Source organism: Eulemur rufifrons, chromosome 7 (genome assembly GCF_041146395.1).
Source record: "Eulemur rufifrons isolate Redbay chromosome 7, OSU_ERuf_1, whole genome shotgun sequence".
In the NCBI taxonomy this organism is placed as follows: Eukaryota; Metazoa; Chordata; class Mammalia; order Primates; family Lemuridae; genus Eulemur; species Eulemur rufifrons.
Window position 1 is genome coordinate 152820701 of NC_090989.1, and position 22002 is coordinate 152842702.

The following is a 22002-nucleotide window of genomic DNA, read 5'->3' on the forward strand; positions in this document are numbered from 1 at the left end:
CAACTTTTCAAATACAACGTCTGGCATGACATGAAAACTAATAAGGCACATGTGAATACAAACCAGGGCGCACCAGCAGAAATTAGGCAACAGAAAACACAGGCATTCCAGTTAACAGCATTATTGCAGATGGAACACAGGCAAAACATTCTGGAAAACTCCCCCAACAGTTGTGAAGAGATCACTTCACTCTCTCTCTAATCCACCCCCGTTCTACAGTCCCCATCCTCAGTCTGCTTCACCACTGTCTGCAGAGTCTTCTTTTCAGAAAACAAATCTGACCCTGCCTCAACGCTATGCTTAGGTGGCATTCACGGCTTTGCAACCTGTCCTAAATTGCCATTTTCAACTTCATTATATGGGACCCTGCCCTCTCACAATCTCTAGTCACATAGCACTACTTCCCTGAGGGTTCTACCTCTGCTTTCAATGTCCTCTTCTCTGTTTCACTCTGAAAAATGCCTCATTAGCCTTCAAAGTCCAAATTAAACCTCTCTTTGAAGGCTTTCTGAATTCTTAACTCCAATTCTCATAGCTTTGTACACACCTGTATTATAATATTGACACACTGTATTATAATTACTTGTTTGTAAGTCTGTTTCTCCATTATTAACTTCTTGAGGTCAGGGTCTATCTTACTCATCCAGTATTCCTGGCATCTAGCATAGTGCCTGCCTCAGAATACGTGCTTAATAAATATTTATGAAAGAAGGAATGAGTATTCTTTTTTGTTTTTTGAGACAGAGTCTAGTTCTGTTGCCCAGGCTGGAGTGCAGTGGTGTGTTCACAGCTCACTGCAGCCGTCAACTCCTGGGCTCAAGCGATCCTCCCATCTTAGCCTCCCAGAGTATTCTTAATAATAGGTGATGCAGACGTTACGGACTGAATTGTGTCCCCCAAAATTCATATTGAAGCCCCAACCTCCAATGTGACTGCATTTAGAGACAGGGCCTTTAAGGCGCTAATGAAACTTAAATAGGTGATAAAGGAGGACCCCAATCCAGTAGGATTGGTGTCCTTATAAGAACAGGAAGTGACACCAGAGATCCCTCTCTGTCCACATGCACACAGAGAAAAGGCCACGTGAGGACACAGTGAGAAGGGGACCATTCCCAAGCCAGGAGGAGAGGCCTCACCAGAAACCAGCCCTCCTGGCACGCTGATCTTGGACTTCCAGCCTCCAGAGCTGGGAGAAAATAACTTCCTGTCGTTTAAACCCCTAGTCCGTAGTATTTTGTCACGGCAGCTGGAGCAGACTAGTGCACAGGCCATTTCTGAGACTTCAGTACACATGTCAACAAAAGTAAGAAGTCAACCCACACCAATAAGAATGGGTAGGGAGTGGACACAATGACATTAAGAAAATGAATGAATACCTTTTTAAAAAGTTTTATTTCAAGAACTTTGTTTTTTTTTAACTGGTATTTCAAAAAAAGGTGGGTCAAAGTACAAAAAAAAAGTCAGTTGAATAACAGCACGGGTTTAGAAATCACAGCAGCAGAAGCAATGTACAGACAGCACAGACAAAACAATCCAAGGTATGCAATCCTGTTCAGTTTCTTTGCTTATTTTAAGTATTTTCTTGCCTCCTGTACAAAATACATCAAAGCATGCCATGAGATCAGAAAAAGAAAAAAGTTTAACAAATGGTTACAAGAAATAGACTCTGTACAAGAGGAGATAATGTTTCTTCCCGCTACCCCCCACCCCCATGTCCCCCCTTCTTGCTCTGCTTTAGGTTAAATTATTCTGAAGACAGTTCACCTCCAAGTCAGCCTGGTCACCTTTGCCACCCTCGAGCTTGGGCGACATGGAGTTCTGGATGTTAAATGACTCCTCCTCTTTCAGGCAGGACTTGAGAGCTTCCTGGATTTTGTGTGGGGCACTAGGATCATCCTGGAAGAGGAAGAAAGTTTGGGGGAGGAGACAATGTGTAGAGCAATCAAATAATAACCTCCGATTGTTCTATCTGGCTGAAAGAAGCATAACTGAGAAAAGGAAAAAGCTCTAAGACTTGAATGAACCCAAAGTCGCCAGAGCAACTCATTGGCACTACTTTTTAGGAACGCCATCCTAAAAGCAATGGCCAGGTGTAGATGAAAACTTGACAGGTAATCAGGTCACAAATACCTTTAATTTGGGCCAGTCCAAGGCTTTCTTTTGGACAGATATTGGGAGACACTGTCCCTTTTAATGCTTGGCCCAGGTGCCTCTAAAGTCTCAGGTGTGGCTGTGCTCTGTGCGGCCTGCTGGGCCCTCTACCCTGTTGAGTTCTGCTTGCACAAAACTGTCTTGGTCTGTGAACATGGCAGCGTGTAGAGCGGGGCACGCACAGCATTACAGTCAGCTACAGAGCTGCTCCTGGCAAAGTGAGGGCCCCATTCCCCACAGTGAAAATATGTGCTCTGCCTAGAGGCCAGAGATGTGTGCGGCTCTTGCCGTCAGAACCGTTCCTGCCACGAGATGCTAACCGAAACGGTCTGCCCTCAATCCCAGCCCGAATCTGGCCGCCTCGGTGGCCTGCCGCATTCTGCGTCAGATGATGTTCATGCTGCTGGTTCATGAGCGCTCTGATGTGTGCCTGTGACATCCTCCTGCCCAGCCCTCCGTATGTCCTGCAGCCCTCTGACAAGCTCCCTAGCCCGAACTGGATTTGCCTGTTAAGGGTTTTCAGGAAGTCCACACCACGCACAGTCCTCAACTCCACACTCTGCACATTCAGAGAACTGTGGCAACTCCCGCCTGCCTCTTTTCCTTCAGGGCCACCTGCGGGGATTATACCCAGTGTGACTCAGTGGGCCTCAGTTCCTTCTCTGGTGCCCCAAGTAGCTGTTGTAAGTGCTCAGAACTCTGCTGATTGGAGAGGTTGTATAACTGCCCAGCCAGACTCATGGACGGCGAGAAGGGAGGGAATGTCCCAATCTGACCAGCTGGCTTAGACCACTCCTGCTTTAACCACTACCAAAATTCAGGATAACCAGCATGCTTAAGAAACAGGGCATTCTCCAAAAAACTCGGGTGAGCTCTTGTCCGTGCCTGTATTAGTTTGGCTCATAACCATACTAGGTTAGGGTAGTGATGGGTTGGGAAGAAAGTTAGGAAAGACCCCAGGCTTTCTGTGGTGCCTGTACACACAGGGGTGGACAGGACACTAGGGGTATTCACAAGTCACACGCATGGAAATTGCTGCCCCCGTCTGCTGCCCTCGGCCTCACTCATGCTTTTCTAGAGGCCCAGATTGAGCAGAGCGATTTAATAGTGTCAAATACTTCATACAACAGGGGAACACGTTCCTCGTCTGCAATGAGACAAGAACAAGAGGAAACCGACTTCGTAGAGCATTGAGGCGGACTTCAGGCAAGGCAGCTGTGCGCAGCACACACGGGCGCTGGATACTGTCAACCGCTGCTTGGAGAGAGTCAGAAAATACTGTGCAGTGACATAAATCTGTATGTGCTGAGATGGAAAGATCTACATGACATATTAATTGAAAAAAAGGAAGGGGTAGAACATATGTATAGCAAAGTCCTATTTGTGTTTAAAATATATAGCTATAGGTAGGTGTATACACACACCCCTACGCACGTGTGCTTTATGGAGAGGGAAGTGGGATGAGGTAGACCTGCCCTTTATATTTTGTGTTATTCTGTACTGTTTGGGGACGACCCTGGGCATGAAACTTGAGAGGCGAGCCACTAAAGATGTCCTGGGGGCCAGGCACAGTGGCTCACACCTATAATCCCAGTAATTTGGGAGGCTGAGGCAGGAGGATCACTTGATACCAGGAGTTCAAGACCAGCCTGGGCAACACAGCGAGATCCCATCTCTAAAAAAAAAAAAAAAAAAATCCTAGGTTGGAGAGACTTTGAATCATACCAACACCTAGAACAAGACAAAGGACCTACACTGACCTTTCCTTTTATAAGGATGCAACTTGCTTTCATGTTTTTCAAGATAATCTTCCCCACCCTCACCTCCTATATCAGGAACATTCTCATAACATGAAGAAAAGTGGATTAAGTGACTCCTTACAGACCTGGGCCTCAGAGCTGTGATGCCATGAAGGTGGGGCCCAAGTTAAACCTGACCCTGCAAGGGCCCTTGGGATTTGGACAGATGAGGAAATTGCCTTCTGGGCCAAGGGGTGAGAGAATACGTGCTAAGAGTAAGAAGTAGAGGTACCCAAACCGTGCAAGTAGACAAGCCGAGTGCCTGCCACAGACAGAACGAGTGAGGCAGTGTCTGAAGCAAGATGGAGCTCTCTTAACCTAAGTGTTTCCTCCAGAACTTGAGCCTCTGAAGCCTAGGCTTGCCCGATCCCATAACAGAAGGCCCGTCTGCCTTTGACCTGGCAGAAGCACCTCATCCCAAGGGAGCTGCACTGACATCTGGCGTAACCCTGGGCACCATGTGCCCCCTGCTCCCAGCACTCCGCCCCAGCCACACGGGCAGCTTTCAGCCCAGGGACCCCCACCTGTCCAGATGCAAACCTCTGTCACAAGGGGGCAGGCAGTCAGTGCTTCACCAAACGCATGCAAGAGCAGAGTCTGGAAAGTAAGAAAGATTTAAATAGGGAAAGGAAGCACTGAGACACTATGGAGAAATCTCAGAATAAACCGAAATCCTGGAAGTCTGTCAAGTCTTAGGATGACCCACGTTACCCCCCCACCCCCACCAAGTAGCCTTGACAGCACCGTTCTGAGGACCAACGGGGCAGCGCAGTGTGTGGGCCGTCCGCCCTGGGTTTCAGGTGGCTTCATTCACACGGCACACCTGGAGCACGTCCAGCTCCTACACACTCGCCATGCCTCCTGATGTTCCCTTTGCAGGCTGGCTCAGCTACACAGACGAGTCACCCAGACTCAGCCCACAGCCCATGGCCACAGAGCCTCACTCACATCAGTCCCAGAGGACACAGGCTGGAGCAGCAGAGGGAGGGGACGGAGGTGCCACTGGCACAGATACCAGCAACTGACCTGTCCCCCGCCAGACTCAAAGCAGTAGATTTTTGTTTTCTTTTTTTGAGACAGAGTCTCACTCTGTTGCCCAGGCTAGAGTTAGTGCCGTGGCGTCAGCCTAGCTCACAGCAACCTCAAACTCCTGGGCTCAAGCAATCCTCCTGCCTCAGCCTCTTGAATAGCTTGGACTACAGGCATGCGCCACCATGCCTGGCTAATTTCTTCTATATGTTTTTAGTTGTCTAGATAATTTCTTTCTATTTTTTGGTAGAGACAGGGGTCTCGCTCTTGCTCAGGCTGGTCTCGAACTCCTGACCTTGAGTGATCCTCCTGCCTCAGACTCCCAGAGTGCTAGGATTACAGGTGTGAGCCACTGCGCCGGGCCAAGGCAGATTTTTTTGTGTCTGAAATCTTTTTAGAGAGCGGCTGGGAGAGACTATTGCAATGGGGTAGGAAAATGACCCCTTTGATCTAATTTACTTATATAAAAGAAAATCTCTCTAATAAAATAAATAGAACTAACTCTGCAAAATTTTAGTGACCATCAATACCAACAAGGAGTTTGAGGGGTGCCGGAAGGGCTGGGGAGTGGCTGGACAGCAGGGTGGGCTCTAATGCCCCTTGTCACTCCCTGGGCTCACCTGGTGGCTTTCTCACTTTCATCTTGCTGCGGGTACCACGTGCAAGCAGTCAGCGTGGCGGCTGGAGTGAGCAGCAGGGCTTCGCTTCACTGCAAAGTGGCAACCATCTTAATTGGCAATGCCCATAAGATCTTGAACGTGACTAAGTCTGACTTTTGGGCTAGGTGGAGGGAATTAGAGATGAAGGTAGAAAATCCACCCCTACATGCCCTGCTGGACAGAAGAGCCATCCCCTCTCACCCATAGTGCTTTCAGAGAGGAGAGGATGATGTCCCCTTGGGCACAAGCTGAGAGAAGCACACCAGCCTCAAGACCCAAGAAGAGCCAAGAGACCCCAAACGCTGGTCTTGCTGCTTCCCTGAGGGATGGTCTGGGTGCTGCCCAGGAAGCCCCGATCTCCCAGGCAGAGCCCACCATTGCCAACTACCCCCTGCTCTGCTTTCAAGGTTGCCATATTCTTTTCTTTTTAGGGACAGGGTCTTACTTTGTCACCCAGGCTGAAGTGCAGTGATGTGACGATAGCTCACTGCAACCGTGAAATTCTGGGCTCAAGCAATCCTCCTGCCTCAGCCTCCTGAGTAGTTGGGACTACAGGCATGCAACACCATGGCTGGCTAATTTTGCTATTTTTTGTAGAGATGGGACCTTGCTCTTGCCCAGGCTGGTCTTGAACTCCTGGCCTCAAGCAATACTCCCACCTTGGCCTCCCAAAGTGTTAGGATTACAAGCATGAACCACTGCATCTGGCCTATTTTTTTAAAAAAAGTTTTGTAGAGATGGGGTTTCACTATGTTGCTCAGGCTAGTATTGATTCCTGGCCTCCCAAAGTGCTGGTATTATAGGCATGAGTCACTGCACCCATCTAAGGCTTGCCATATTCTGAACACAGGGTCAGGGTAGCTTTCATGTACAAATGCCTTGGTTTCCATAAGGCTAAGTCAGCCAAGAACAGGAAATCTTTGCATTGGTTCATGAAACCAAGCCCTCCAATAGGAGCCATTCTCTCTCTATCTCTCTTTTTTTTAATAGAGACGGGGTCTCGCTCTTGCTCAGGCTGGTCTTGAACTCCTGACCTCAAGTGATCCTCCTGCCTCAGCCTCTCAGAGTGCTAGGATGACAGGTGTGAGCCACCACGCCCAGCCTATAGGAGCCATTCTCTTTTCTCCCTCTTTGCAAAGGGTAAAGGTGTCTGTAGCTGCAGTACCAGAGACACCTGGGTCAGAAACTTCCCCAGGGACCCTTGCCCTCTGTCAGGCAGAGTGGCAGGAGGAACTGACTGTGGTCAATCAACACGCTGACCTGCTGCCCCACGTGTACAAAATGGTAGATCCGACAGTGGAACCGAGAGGCTCTGCGCAGGCCATCATTCACTAGTACCCAATAACTGCTGACTGAATGCTATTACTGGGAGGGGATGGATAATGTGCTCCCCAAGAGAAGCAAGTCTCTGTCCTGTCCTCAAGCTGCCTGCACCCTGTGGGTTGGTTAATGTGGTTATCAATCTTAAAAGTTTATCAGACATCTTATTTCCTTGGTTACAGTATTCATTTTGAACTTATTAATATCTTAGTGTATACCAAATGAAATAATCAGTTCTTCCACCCTTTATATCAAAGACTTAAAAAATCATCCTAAGTTTACCTCTTTCATTTCATATTTAAAATTGACCCCTTTACTCCTCCTCCACCAGGCTGATTTTTCCTATTCTGGGGTTTTATGAATAAAGCCACATTTACTCTTATTCTCTTCCCCCTTTGGGGGCTATAGTTTCCCCATCTATAAAAGGACAATGGTCTAGGTCTGTGCTGTCTAATATGATAGCACTAGCTACAGTTCCAGAGCTCTATAGCCACATGTGGCTAATGGCTGTTGTGGACAGTGCAGATATAGAACATTTCTATCTCACAGAAAGTTCTACCAGCAGCACTGGTCTAGATTGTTAAGACTCCTGTGAGCTCTGGTCCATAATCTGTGGTCCATTATTTCAAAGAACTTCTTCACAAATTTTTATTTCTTTATTGATTGATTGAGACAGGGTCTCACTCTTTCACCCTGGCTAAAGTACAGTGTCATCATAGCTCACTGCAAACTCGAACACCTGGGCTCAAGCGATCCTCCTGCCTCAGCCTCCTGAGTAGCTGGGATTACAGGTGTGCCACCATGTCTGGCTAATTTTTCTACTTTTAGTAGAGACAGGGTCTCGGTGTTGCTCAGGCTGGTCTCAAACTCCTGACATCAAGCAATCCTCCCACCCTGGCCTCCCAGAGTGCTAGGATTACAAATGTGAGCCACTGCACCTGGGTAATTTTTGTATTTTTTTGTGGAGACAGGGTCTTGCTCTTGCTCAGGCTGGTCTCAAAGTCCTGTCCTCAAGCAACCCTCCCGCTTCAGCCTCTCAAAGTGCTACGATTACAGGCGTGAGCTGCCATGCCTGGCCAAAATTTCCTCTTAAACTCCATTGTCTCAGTCTGAAGAGTCTCATTTTAGCTCTCTTATCTGTGTAATAATCTGTGTAATAATGCATCTACCTTGAGCTATGGAGCCTGCATTATGGGCAGAACTTTTGGATTTGGATGTGACATGATCTGGGGCTCGGATAGTTTCTGCTTTCTTTTCAAAATTCTCACAGTACCTAGTATTTTACAGGTCAGGCTGATGCAGGCAACGCGCTAGGCCAGGGTCTTCAGAAAACAGTCTATTGGGACTTTTTATTGGGTTTCAACTGATACATATGAGCTCATCTTCCTAAAAACAGAATAACTCCTAGACTTCTGGTTCCACCAGTGTTTTATGCTCCCCTGGGCCCTAACTAGTTGTGTGTAAGCCTGTCAGTTCTTAGGGTCCTCAAATAGCATCAAAGGCCCAGAGAGTTTTCTATTCATCCCAATGAGCAAGCACCATTTGCCTCACTGACCATCAGAAAACTACCCAGCAGAGAAAGCAGAACCTTTCCCCTTGATATGGAAAATAAAAGACAACAATCAGACTTCTAAAGTGCAGATGAAGCTAAAAATCATAAGTCATCCTAGAAAAAAGTCTTCCCTACTACCTATGTCTCTGCTTGTCAAAGAAGTAATATACCATCAGGGCTATTCCCACCTTCACCACCCCACCCAGTTGCCCTAAGCTGACCTCCAAAGCTCTCTAGAGATTTCACACTCTGACACAGACCCAAGACATGGGCCAGGGACCAAAGCATGCATAAGGGAGAGGTGAAGAAGACAAGTTACCTGACAGATAACGTTATCATAGTGAGCCAAGGCACGGGCATGGGGGGAGGAGGTACGGGGAGTGTTGCAAAGTTTCCTTACATTTGGGTGAGAGCCCTCGGCAATGGTGGAGAGGGAGAAGTTATCGTTGTGGAGCTCAGATGGGGTCCGGAATTTGCTGGTTAGGACAAGAGCGATAAGGTAAAATGTAAGTGAAATGATTGTAGCAAAACATGGCAACAGTAGTAACACTTCAACTTCATAGGTCACATACGGTATTTTATCAAATGCCAGGGATTGTAATAAGACGCACCATTATCTGATGTACCAATAAGAAAAAAAATTTCTGTCACTTAAACCCTGATCCAATACTTTCTTACCACCTAGAGTGTTTCTTATATATTTGAAGTAGCTCATTAGACTTTAGACAAGGAACCGACAACGATATGAGCAGCTATGACCATGTCTGTGCATGCCAGCAATCACAACTACATCATGACTACCATCTGGCCAACAGCGATTACAGCCAGGGACTGTAAGACACTATCCAATTTCAGAGATGTTAATATGTGGGGGGAAAAAAGGTATATCTTAGAATCAATCAATTACAGCAGTATCTGTAGCACCCTGGGCACATGTAGCATCATCAGAGCAGTAACCAGGCTAGGGAAAGAAAGATGGTATGTGGAGACATGAGGGAGCCACGCTCAGCAAAAAACACGGGTCTGGCTAAAGGAGGAAGACTAGGACAAGGATGTGCCCCTGGCCACAGCTCTTGCTTCTCCAGTGCCCTGGCAGTTGCTCCTTTCTCTCCCCCATCCTCAGCAGCAGCTGCCTTGATTTAGGTGGTCCTGTCCCCTGTCCACCCCTGCTCACCCACCCCCCTTGGTGTAGCCAGGGGTCCTGGTTTGTGTCTCTCCGGCGAGATCACGTGCACGGATGCAGCCCGCCTCAATGCACAGGCACAATGGAGAGGCCCTTCCAGCCCCGCAGCGGTTAGCTGAAAGGCTGCTGGGAGCTGCTGGCATCCGCACATTGCATGAGTCTACCCAGCAAAGGAGCAACAGATGGTGTTTTGTCCTTTTCCCAGGACCCAGGGAAAGGCCTTCAGTCGCATTCTCTAGAGCTAGTCTCAGGTCAGGGGGAGGGGGATTAATGGGGCAACAGGGTGAAAGGGAAGTGGGGGCAGTTCTGCATAAATTGTCTCTGGGGTCTCAAGGAAGCTGCACTCCAATCTCCTCCTTTTGTGACTCCTGTGACACTTCACAAAGGCTTTTTACTTTGCCTAGTGGTAAAATGATTCTCATAGTGAATAAGGTCACATTTGAGAGTTCAAGGCATGGGCTTAAACACACGTTTCTCACATGCGCATGAAAGTCACTGCTCTGCTAAGGAAGGGCTGAAATGAGATTCTATCTCCCATGTGGTCCGTAAATTCTACAGCAGAGGAAGTTAACCCCAGTCCCCATCTCTCCACCAAGTTCTACGCAGAAGAGGTAATGCGGGTTTCCTTAAGTTTTCTGTTTGGACCAAGGATTGACTGGCTTTTAAAAAGCAATGCAGTGTGGTGCTAGACCCTTTCTCCTCTGCGTTCACGGAGGAGGAGCTGGTACTGGGTGGCAGCAGATTTGAGGGAGATGGAGCTACTCCATGTGGAATTGTGAGTGAAATCCTCACACTGGCCACTGGTTGTCAAAGTCAGGCGGGGTGGGCAACTTAGTGCAGTAGCTCACATGGGCACTAGAGTGGAGTTGCTATAGGCCGGCTGCCTTTTCTTTAAGTACCCTCTGTCCTGGGGCAGGGCTGTTGGGAATTTTGCTAGGGCGCTGGCTGCAGTGCGCCATGGGGGCTTCACCTCTGCTGCAATTCCAGCACATTCTACATAAGAATGGATGAGCTTGGGTGAGTCTTCAGCATGGACAAAACAGCTAGGGAGGAAGAGCAGGTGCCAGAACTCTCACGGCAAAATCCCCGAATCACATGGAGGAGTGCAGCAGGGTCAGGGGTCGGGGTGCCCCCCATCAAATGAGGCTGGGTGACACAGACTCACTTGGTCCTACGCAGCTTGGTATTCTCTGTCTTGAGCAGATAGAGCTTCTTGGCGAAGAACACCGTCATCATGAAAAGCAGGAGTAGCACGAGGGCGGCCGAGCCCACGGCCACGCACATCACCTGGAAGTCGGTGATGATGGACTCACAGCGCATCCCCTTGTGCCAGATGTAGTCCTGCGTGTTGCACCTGCAGCAGCAACATGGAGAGACAGAGGCGATGGAACAGGCAGCCATGGCTGGAGCACGGGCCTGGGCCCTGACCCCAACACTTATCTCAACAGCCTGTTCCTATGGCCGCCCGAGGAACGGTAATGCCCCAAATCTGCACAGACCTCACCACCAGCATTACAGCCTCATCTCTACAACCACCCCATGAAGCGGGCCAGGCAGCTCAGAGGTCCGTGATACAAATGAGGTAACCAAGGTGCAGAGAAACTGAATAAACTGGTCAAAGTTACGTGACTGTTAAGTGACCGGGGAGGGAACTTCTGCTGTGCAGCCTCAGTGAGGACAATCACAGAATTCTCTCAGGCCTCTCCCTGCCTTGGGCGCCGGGTGAAACAAAGATGATGAGCAAGACGAATTAGAGCTATGGCTACAAAGTACCAGGATCTACCCTGCACACGAAAACCTGTCTTGTTGCTTTGCAGTCCCATCTAGTTCACGTGGCTAACCAGACACTGAAAAATAAGAAAGTGACAGACAAGGACAAACACAAAAAGATGGATGTATATTCTCCTCCTACCTCTGCGGCCCCCAAAGCTTCCTGTTCTATGACTATGAGAACTGTCATTCAGACATAGTGAGAATCAACCCTCTGGGTGGGTTTTAGTCCTTTTGTTGAGTGACTTTCTCCTGCCCTTGGGGACATTCCCAGGCTCCAACTCTTCCAATGACATTGCTGTTTCCATGGGAACCAGGCTGCTTCAAAGAGGAAAGATGTGGAAGGATACAGAGGCAGGCAAAGGAGAGAGGACATGAACCTCAGGGTGAATCACAGACAAGAGAAAGGGGCCCAGAAATGGGGAAATTATGCACCGGAGAATTGGCTACTCCACATCCAGAATCGCATGGGGAGACACGGCTAACTAGGGATTCTTCTTTGTTTTCCAACTGGACCTCTGCAGTAATGGGGCGGCTATCTGTTTGAGGTTGCCAGGAAATGCAGACCCCTCTGAGTGGGGCCCTCTAACCCAGTATTCTGGAGAAGTTCCGCCACAGCTCTGATTGTTTCCCTGCAGTGGGTCAGGGTGACAGAGACAAAGGCACGCTGCAGTCTGCAACTAAAGACTCAGCAGTCTCCTGTGAGTGGAATGCAAAAATAGTTTTCAAGCCATGGCCAGGCTTTGGGTGTACATAGGCAGAGGAGGGATCTGGTAGGGAGGCCTAAGTGTGATCCTGGGATGGACGCTAAGCAAGGGGAACCGCAGCAGACATGTGGAGAAGCCCCTCTGAGGCAGTGACAGACTGGAGGACCCACAGCCGGTAGAGCCATGTAGCTTAGTGAGGAGCACAGTCTTACTCTTCTACCCAGGAATTTTCTGGGAGTTCCAGGAGATTCCGGGAACTTTTATATCTCTCCAGAGACAGCAAGGGCTCCAAATTTCATACTCTTATGGGGATCTCACTTTGAAGGTGGAAATTCCAGGCCTCCAATGTATGAAAGATGATGATTTTGTACAGATATTCCACAGGCTGAAATCATCACTATAGTCCCCCAAGCTAAAGTTGGAGGAGCAAAATCACAGCATTTTCCCATATTTCTGGTAGCCCTTAACCAACTGGCAAGGCCTTATTTCTAGAATTTCTTAATCACAGTAGCTCCTCTTGGCAATGGCTGGACAACCACCCAGAACTGTACGGTCACATCCTCTGAGTGACCCTAACGTCACGATCATTTATAGAAAAGAACTTCGTAGAAAGAAACTGGAACACAGGCTCCAATGCCAAGGGCACAACATTCACTGCTTTCTATGTTATTTTCCTATCAGAACATCAAGGCCTACGGAACCTGAATTCTTTATATACCTCCAAAAAGGACAAGAAAAAGAAGCACTGAGAATGACACTTTAAAAGGAGACACCCCAATAACAGAAATCCTCCACATAGAACCAATGGAAAAGGCCTCAAGAGAGTCTGAGGGCTCCACTCCACTTCCAGGGCCTGTGAGGGATGGAGACACACAAACTACCCACATCATCCCTGACTTGTGATTCTTCCAGAGTAAGGTGGCAAGCTCTTCAGCAAGTTAAATACCTCACTGAGAGGCAGTGCCCAAGAGTGAGGCAATTGGGGTAATTATTGAAGAGGGGTGGGATGGTAGCTGCTGACAATGTCCTTAGGGACACTAAACTCTCTGAGCCCTTAAAAGCATTACGGACTTGGTATCCCAAGGCAGACAAACATCAAGGTAGAGAAAAAAGCCACCACCCAAACTCAAGAAACAACCCCCACACCTGCAACGTGAGGAAAGACTCTCAACTTGACTTTATCTGCTTGAGTGGCTGCTCTTCTGGGTCTGTTCCCAAGAAGGTCCTCGCTTTGACTTCACATCCCCTTCAGGGAGGCTGGGCCCTCCTCCTGCCACGCACATGGCTTGGAGGCCATGCTCACCAGCTATCTATCCTCCAGAGCGGGTTTACAGGCCCACCCTTTTTACTAGTGCAGCCAGTACTCTCCACCAAAAACTCCTCAACCTAGCAAAGGCCTCCTTCCAAAACCCCTAAGAGAAGTCCCTTCATTTTGCCTTTATAGTTGAGTGTTTTGGTTAAGGACACAACACTCAGAGGAAATACAAAATCTTATTTCTGAGGAACCTCTCCTAGTGATGAGATCATAGGAAGTACATTTAAAGAAGTAATTCTGTAGAAGCCTGAGCAAGTATTTCTGGAGTTGGGATCCTGTGATGTATAACCTCTTGGAAGCTGTGCCTATCACATCCCTCCCTTAGCTGCTGAGTGTGCCTCAGTCACACTATTCAGGCCCCCTTTTTTTTTTTTTTGAGACAGGGTCTCACTCTGTTGCCCAGGCTGGAGTGCAGAGGCGTGATCATGGCTCATAGCAACCTCAAACTCCTAGGCTCAAGTGATCCTCCTGCCTCAGCCTTCCAAGTATCTGGGACTACAGGCATGCATCATCATACCCTGCTAATTTTTCTATTTTTTGTAGAGATGGGGTCTTGCTGCGCTGCCCAGGCTGACCTTGAATTCCTGTCCTCAAGTGCTCCTCTTATCTCAGCCTCCCAAAGTGTTGGGATTACAGGCGTGAGCCACTGCACCTGGCCCGGGCCCTCTTTTACAAGCCCCTGTGCACCTGCTTGCCACACACTTACCTGCAGAAGGCCCCTATGTTCTCCACCAGGTAACACTGCCCACCATTGTGACAGTAACTTGGGAAGAGGTCACACACTGACCGGCAGGAGCCGTTATGCCGCACGAAGCCACTGCGGCACTCAGTGCCATTTTCGCTTGAGGCCAGGTCCTTGCCTGACACTCCTGGGCGGGGCCTGAGGGCGATGCTGCTTCCAGGGACCAACCCCAGAGTATGCTGTGGAGGGACAGCATGCCACCGGTTGGTAGGCTGACCTGTCCCAGGCCCCAGACCAGGCTTCCGAGTGGGCACTAGAAGGTCATTTTCATTTTCCAGGTCTCCACCTCCCACTGCATCTTTGTCATCCTCCTCTTCCTCCTCTTCCTCCAAGTCATCATAAAAGGATGTGGTGGGGTAGAAATCAGATTCATCAAAGGGGGTGAAGTCATCATATAAGTCAAGCAGGCTCCAGGAAGGGGTCTCTCCCTCAGTATCAGGGTGGTTCTCTGAGATTCCTGGTGACCCTGGGAAGCTCCCCAGGTCTGCGCCCCGACCCTCACCATCCAATCCTTCGAAGTAGTCGATGTCAATTATATCGGAGGCTGGGTGGGGATCTAATGTGCCCTGAAAGGGGTAAGTTGGCTCTGGCCCTTGAGGGTCAGGTGTGCTGCCTCCCAGGTTCAGCCAAACCTCCAAGGGGCTCTCCTTGGGGAGTTCAGAAGCTGGGCTCAGCTTGTCATTGGGGGTCGGGGAGGGTGGTCCACTGGCCTCTGTAGCCTCAGGGGTGTCGGGGGGCATTGATGACTGCCCGAGGGTCTCGTCGGGAGCCTGGAGTGTAGCTGGAAGGGCCTGGGCATCGCCGCTGCCCGCCTCTGCTGTCACTCCACCCAGGCCGGGGCTGTCAGCCTCTAGCCATGTGGTGCCGGTCACTGCAGCTGACGCCTGCAGCGCCTCCTCTGGGCCCACAATGGACAGCTCGCCGCCCGGCGCCGTCCACGAGGTCTCATCTTCTCCAGCTGCTGGCAAGGCGGCCTCCTGTGTGTCGTTGGCACGCGGCTCCCATGCCAGGCCACTCTTCATCAGCTCTTCGGCCTCCACGGCGCTGCCTGCCTCGCGCGCTGTGGGAGGGAGGACGAGGGGCGGGGCGTCAGGGGGCGCGCGTGGGAGGGCCCTTGACACCCGCCCCGCGCAGGCCACAGCTTGCTCCCCTAGACCCGGGAAAACCCTAGGCAGCTGCTGCAATGTTGCCCAAGGCCACGCCCCACTTTAAGCCCCGTTCCTGAGTCCACCCCCCAAGCCAAGGATCACACCCGGGCCAATGTTCCCCGGCTCGAGCCGCGCCCCAGACTTGACCTGGAGTCTGAAGGACTAGGCCAGGGCGGCCCCCAACTCAGGCCCATCCAGAAGTCTTGCTATTAGGGCCCGGCCTTGAACAAGCATCCACAGGCGCCCCTCCATCACCTCCAGGTCCCGCCCTGAAGTCTCACCCTCCGGCCCCGCCCCACCTCAGGCCCCGCCCACCCAGGCCCCTCCCCCAGCCCGCACCGCGGCCCGCGTGCCAGGGTCGGGGGCTGCCCCCCACCTTTCTGCTCCCCCGCACCCACCACCTTCTTCTGGGCTCCTTCCCTTGGGCCGGCTGCGAGCAAGGCGGTGCCCCGCCCCCTTGCCACAGGTCGCGGACTCCACCTGTACCTGCAGTAGAGGCACCTTGGCCCAGGGTGGGGCACGAAGGTCTCTGGGGTCCCTGTCGCAGTCGATACCTACCCGGCACGGCTCCAGCGGTAAGGACCAGCGTGGCCCCCAGAAGCAGCAGCAGTGGCGGCGGTCCCCGGCCCGGGCCCCCACCCCCGGTTCGGCCCATGGCACGGCGCCCTGACCGCTGTCCGCGGTCCGCTCGGCTGGCTGCGCCCTCGGCTCGCCGGGCCACCGCACCTCCCGCCCGTGCTGCAGGCGCTTCAGCCCACGATGGGCAGCGCGCGGAGCCGCATGCCGCCGCCACCGTCCGCCGCTGTCCCCGGCGCGCGGCGCCTCCCCGCCTCCCGCGCCGCCGCTGCAGCCGCGCTCAGCACCGCCCTCACCCCGCCCGCCGCGCCCGCCCCGCCGCACGTAGCCGCCTGCCAGGGGGACTGGCAGACCCCTCGTTCGGGACGCGGCGACAAACGGAAGTGGAGCACGCGGGGTCAGGCGCACAGCGCCGCGCGTGGTGTTAGCCGACAGGTGCACCGGCGGGAAACCTGCAGGGCGGGGCCACGGTCCCGCCCCCGCCCCCCCACCCCCCTGGGTGAAGAGGCGGCACGGGGCCCCGACGCCAGAGGAACCCACCCGCCATGCGGTGAGCACGGAGGCGGGGACATCGCGGGTCCAGGACACCCGCAGGCTCGGGGCGGAGCTCGGAAGAGCCGCAGGGGGCGGAAGCCCGAGCCCCCACTGTGGACATAAGCCAGGCCCCGGGTGCACGGAGCCTCTCGGATTTCTGCACCAACCCCGTGTTCCAGGCGATGGTTGTCGGGGAGGTCTCCGGGTCCCCACGAGACAAGGGCGGGCGTTGGCATAGCCTGGCAAGGGGGCCAAGCCGACGGCCCAGGCTCTAATCGGCTCAGACCTAATCTGTTAGCAGCCAAAGCCACTAGCCCAGATCCCGCACAGCCAGGCCAGCCAGAACGCATCCCTGGGGTGAGAGACGAGACCCTCCCTGGGACTGCGGCTACCTGGCTTTCCTAGGCTCCTCGGGGCAGTCTGAGGAGTGGCCTTTAATCTCGGTCTCTTACTCCCTCCCCAGGATACAGCGTCACCCAGGTGTCCCAGGCCACCAATACTCAAGTTCCTGGGCAGACCAAAGAGACCTAGCTCCCCACCCAGGCATGTATGGACGCTGGGCCAGGTAAGAGTGGTCAGCGGGCCCCCAGTTCACCGCTCACCCCTCACAGGACAGCTCAGGACCACTCACCTCCAGAGGCATGCTTGGTGGGGAGGCAGAGCTGCATCCTAGCCACCTACTTTATCCCCCCAAACCGACTATCTACTTCTTGATAGGTGTTACTGACCCAGATGATGACATTCGGAGTCTCAGCCCAAGGAGATGAGGAAACTGGTATTTCAGAGATGCTCACATTTCTGTCCTAGAGGACCAAATGGGTGACCAAAATGGAGATTCCGTCTCCTAACCTGTCCCATTCCTGTCTCCAGATGGGGTTGCCTTGATTCAAGGCCTCAGTTTCCCTCAGCAGAACTAAGGCTGCAGCCTGTTTTCCCCGCCTAGTGTTCCTTCCCCCTTCTGGGCCTGCCTGGCAAACTCCTTATGCAGAAAAAGCTCAGTTCCTATCACCTCCTCCGTGAAGTCTTTTCAGCCTGCCTCAAGCAGTTAGGCACTTATGCTCTGATCTCATCCTCTGTTCACGGTAGTTCCCCGCTGGACTGCAAGGCACCTGAGTGCACAGGGTCAGGCACAGAGGGAGGCTCCACAAGAAATGAATGAATGGCAACCATCCCCACCCACCCCAGAACAGTGGGTCTGGAGCTCCCTGCCAAAGGGGCTTTTCTTCCTGAGCCTGTTTCCATGGATTCATGCTGCCTCCAGGGACAAGTAAAACATATTTGAAATACAACCTTCTCTAAGGGCCAGGTAGGGCTTTGCACTCACCTGTTGGCCACAGAGGCACCAACACACCTTAACTGCCTCCAGCCACATCTCTGCTTCCCTTGTCTGTAGCTTCTCTCTGTGTCCCCTTACACTGTAATGTGTACTCTTTGTGTTCCTATTTCTGTGTGTCTCCTCAACTCTTGGGTTCTGGTTGTCAGAATGGAGATTGGTGGACATGCCTACCTCCTTCCCTTCCTGAGGACAGTCCGTGTGGGAAGAAGGCTTCATGGATAGGTCCCTTGATGTTTGGGGCATGTTGATGTTTTTCACCAGAGGTTTGATGGGACATGTTCTCCCACTGTGTAAAAGTCTATCCACTCATTTGTTTCTTATTTTTAATATATTTTGTTAACTATGTAAATATCTTCTTCCCTTACCTAGAGACAAATTCTGCTACCACTTCTTTCACTTTGGGATTTTAAATCAACTGTTATTACCATTCAGTTTCATTCTGATCTCCCTAGCAGACCTCACCAACAATTTTAGAACTGAGCATAGCACACTTGGTTGGGTGACACCTCCACAAGATGGATGGGACAAGCTCATTCAGGCAGTGGTGTGTGATGGGAAGAGCAGGATTTGGCATTAGATCTCTGTGACCTTGGGAGACTCAGTAACCTGAGTCTCTCATATGTCAAAGTGCTTGGTGACCATACAGTGTCAAATGAATGTAGTATTTTTTTTCTGGGCACAAGGACTGGGGTAGGCTAAAGAAATATAAGATATAGGAACTGAAGAGTGAAAGTAAGTGGCCTCTTTTCAGAGCTTACACCCATGTCCCCACATCCATGCCGCCTGCATTTGGATGTAAGGGATATTGTGTGTGGCAGTAGCTTCTTCATGCCTCTGTGGTTCCTACTGGGTTTGGCAACCTGCCTGCAGTCACAAGGACCATTGCCATGGCTGCATTTCCCCCTGAACGGGAAGCCACTGGCTTCACTAGGGGGCTGCTATCCAGGGCAGGAGCTACTCCAATTGCCATGGCTGGGGCATGGTTCTGTCTGGACAGGAAACTGCACAACTCCTGGCTTTAAGTCCTTGGTATTAACCACTAACATATGAATGAGTTTTTAGCTTTCCTTGTGCTCTAATTTGCCTTATTCTCCACAACCATACTACAAATATCAGTCCTATTTTAAACAACTGCAAACTGACACTGAGAGATTAGCAATTCATGCTAATGAAGTGGTAAAGTCAGGATTTGAACTAAGATCCTGATTTCAAACTCTTTCATTTTAATGTGAAGTCTCTTCACTCATGCTTCTTAATCTCAGAAGAGGCATCAGGATGCAGAGGTAGGGCATCATCAACTGGTAGAAGAGAAGCCTCCCCTCCTTCCCGATTCTCCCACTTCTTCACCTGGGCATTTAAGAGTTAATGCTTCCCGTGTGGACCCAAGGAAAAGAAAAAGAGTTAATGCCATGATCTGGTAACAGGGAACCACACAGCAACAAGACCAGATTTGTGGTTCTAGAATGCAAGGCAGACTGCTCTGTGACCATTTTTGGTGACAGGTTGTTGGTAATGGTCCTCCTTATTCCATTCCCAGGAAGAAGGGAAGGGCTAAGGGGCCAGGGGCCTGAGTTCATTGTGCTAACCACCACCTCCTCACTGCAGAAAACTCAGTTTTGGATTCTCAGTTGAGCAAGTCCTCTCATCTCAGGAAAGGATAACACAACCCGAAGGTGGTCATCTTGTTTAGGCAGTGGGTCTGCCACCAGATTGGAAAGGCCTCTTGAATTTCATTACCCCAAAGCCAAGCCAGTTGGAAGAAAGCCACATAGCACAAACTAACAGAGCCTCAGATGTGGAGCACCTAGGTGTGTCTGCAGAAGAGACATGCTACCTGACTCAGCAGGTGACCTCTATAAGCACATCTCGGGAACCCTGTAGCTACTGTGGAATAAGCAGACTGGAGCAAGGGATGTTACAGTCAATCTAGATGGCCATGGGAAACCCATCAGCATCAGAGCCAAATCAGCCAAAGAAATCAGCCTGTGCAAAGGGGCTATCCAGGAGTGCTGCTGCTTTCTAACACCCTCATGGGCCATCTGGAAGTGAGGGCACCTATGGTAGATTACCAGAGAGGGAGGCATTTTGTCAGTTGCCTGAAAGTCATGGTTACTGTACTGTGTTAAAGCATAGGCTGTTTTGCTGAGGCCTTCGTAAGTTGTACCCTAAAGGTAGGTGGTGGTGGTCTCCCCTCAAGGGTAAGGTTGCTGCCAGTATCAGTCACTTGGCTGCTCTCGGGTTGGAAGGACACATGGAAAGGCCTCTGGGGGCAGTAATAGTAAAGACTCTGCAAGGAAGGTCAGGGGCAGGAAGAGGGACAAGAGTAGGCCCTCTCAACCACTGGGGTCCCATAAGAATTAAAACAGGGCTGGGTGGTCAGAGAGAGCTAGTAGCTACAGTTGTTTCTGGCACCTCTGTTTAGGTGGATTCATAGAACTCTCTCCCTCCCTTTAGTCATACCCTTTGGGTATGGTGCTGCTGTCTCGGTCTGTTCCGAGGAGTTAAGGAACATAGTACATAGACACTTACTAATGTGCAGAGTGGTGGCATGCCTAAAAACAAGCCACGGGGAACTGAAGTCCACGGGTAGCTGCCCACAAGAAGATCCAACATTGAAGATTCTGGGCTTGAAGGAGGGTAGCACTTCCTTCGAGGATATATATACCTTTGCATCCCATTCTGAAAGATGACCTCCTAAATGGAGATAATCCATTAAAAGGAGATCAAGGTGCTTTTCACATTGTTTCCAGGAAGGACCCCTTTGACAGGGGCAACTTAACAAGAACTATGCTCTTCCAACTGTAGAAGGCAAGGGCTTTATAATAAAGTCAGAGGCAGAGTGGTTTGCCGTGTTCTCAGGGACTGGTATTCTGTATCCAGACAAGAAGGTGCTCTGGTTATTCAGATGGAGAGTTTCCTAGAATGAAGGTCAACCCCTCAGGTTTCCATATCCAGGACAGAAATCAAGGGAGACCACCCGATTCACAGACTTTGCACATTATCCCCGAGAAACTGTCCCCAGGCAACTCTTGATTACATTGTTTCATTTTCTTAACAGACAGTTGAAACTATGTAAAATATTTGTCATTAACTATTTATGGTCTTTTATACCCCACTCCACTAGAATGAAAGTAGTCTGGATGGCATGGGCCTTGCTTACCTTATTTACAACTGTGACTTCACTGTATCAAAGGCCCAACAATGCCTGGCACATAGCAGGCCCCTGTCAAATGTTTACTGGATGAAAGTTCCCACAGAGTGAACTGTAGCGATGTTGTTCTACCACACAACCTTCTTAACCACTGGTTCTCAAAGGGTGGTCCCTTGACCAGCTGCATCAACACCCCCTGGGAACTTGGTAAAAATGCAAAATTTCAGAACTCACCCCAGATCTACTGTATCAGCAGCTCTGAGAGTGGGGTCCAGCAGCTTATATGTTAACAATCCCATGGGAGATCCTGATCCGCACTCAAGTGTGAAAACTACTCTTAATCACATTTGGGGGATTATTCCACAGTAAGGACTTAAGAAACCTATGGAAGACTAGTTGATTATTTGCCTGTTTTTTTTTTGTGGAGACAGAGTGTCACTCGGTGTCCTGGGTAGAGTGCAGTGAGGGTGGGTCACCGCAAGCTCCAGGTCCTGGGCTCTGAGCGATCCTTCTGCCTCAGCCTCCCGGGTAGCTGGGACTACAGGCGCTTGCCAGAGCACCCGGCTGGGTTTTGTTGGTTTTTGAGTATTTTTTTGGTCTTTTTTGTTTATGGAGACAGGATCTCACTGTGCTCAGGCTGGTGTCGAACCGCTGAGCTGCAGCTATCCTCCCGCCGCCTCAGCCTCCCAAGAAGCTGGGACTACAGGCGTGAGCCACCTCGCCCGGCCTGGTTGATTGTTTATATCTTGTTATGCCCTAAAAATAATTTACACTCAAGTTTATAAACCAGTCTTCAGGTCGTTTAGATCAAGGATTAACCTCCGTAGTCTCCCTTTGGCAAGAATACGAATCCCGTGAGATCTAGCTGGCTTTAGCTCTTTTCTATAGGCACACTTTTACGAGGACTTGAGTGTTCACGTCACATCAGACACAGAATCCTTTTTTTTGGTGGCTTCATTGGACTCATAAGCATCTTGAAAACAATGGCTTCTTTTTCTGCATAGGGTTTGGCCCTGTGGGCACTCAAAAG

The 22002-nt window shown here is 50.7% G+C and overlaps 1 protein-coding gene across 5 annotated transcripts; it reads right to left on the reverse strand.

Annotated features, from left to right (window-relative positions):
- Window positions 1–1373: 1373 nt before the first annotated feature.
- CSPG5 (chondroitin sulfate proteoglycan 5) lies at window positions 1374–17585 on the reverse strand. 5 transcript variants are annotated; one of them, XM_069473596.1, is made up of 5 exons: window positions 17214–17585; window positions 14192–15287; window positions 10859–11047; window positions 8911–8986; window positions 1374–1896 (listed from the first exon to the last, which is right to left on the reverse strand). In XM_069473596.1, the coding sequence occupies exons 2-5, from the start codon at window positions 15247–15249 to the stop codon at window positions 1735–1737; spliced, it is 1485 nt and encodes a 494-aa protein (XP_069329697.1). In that variant the 5' UTR covers window positions 15250–15287; window positions 17214–17585; the 3' UTR covers window positions 1374–1734. The 5 variants fall into 5 exon arrangements, with proteins under 5 accessions (XP_069329697.1, XP_069329696.1, XP_069329695.1 ...); XM_069473595.1 differs by having other exon boundaries at window positions 8830–8986; XM_069473594.1 differs by lacking the exon at window positions 17214–17585 and adding an exon at window positions 15934–16199.
- Window positions 17586–22002: the final 4417 nt, after the last annotated feature.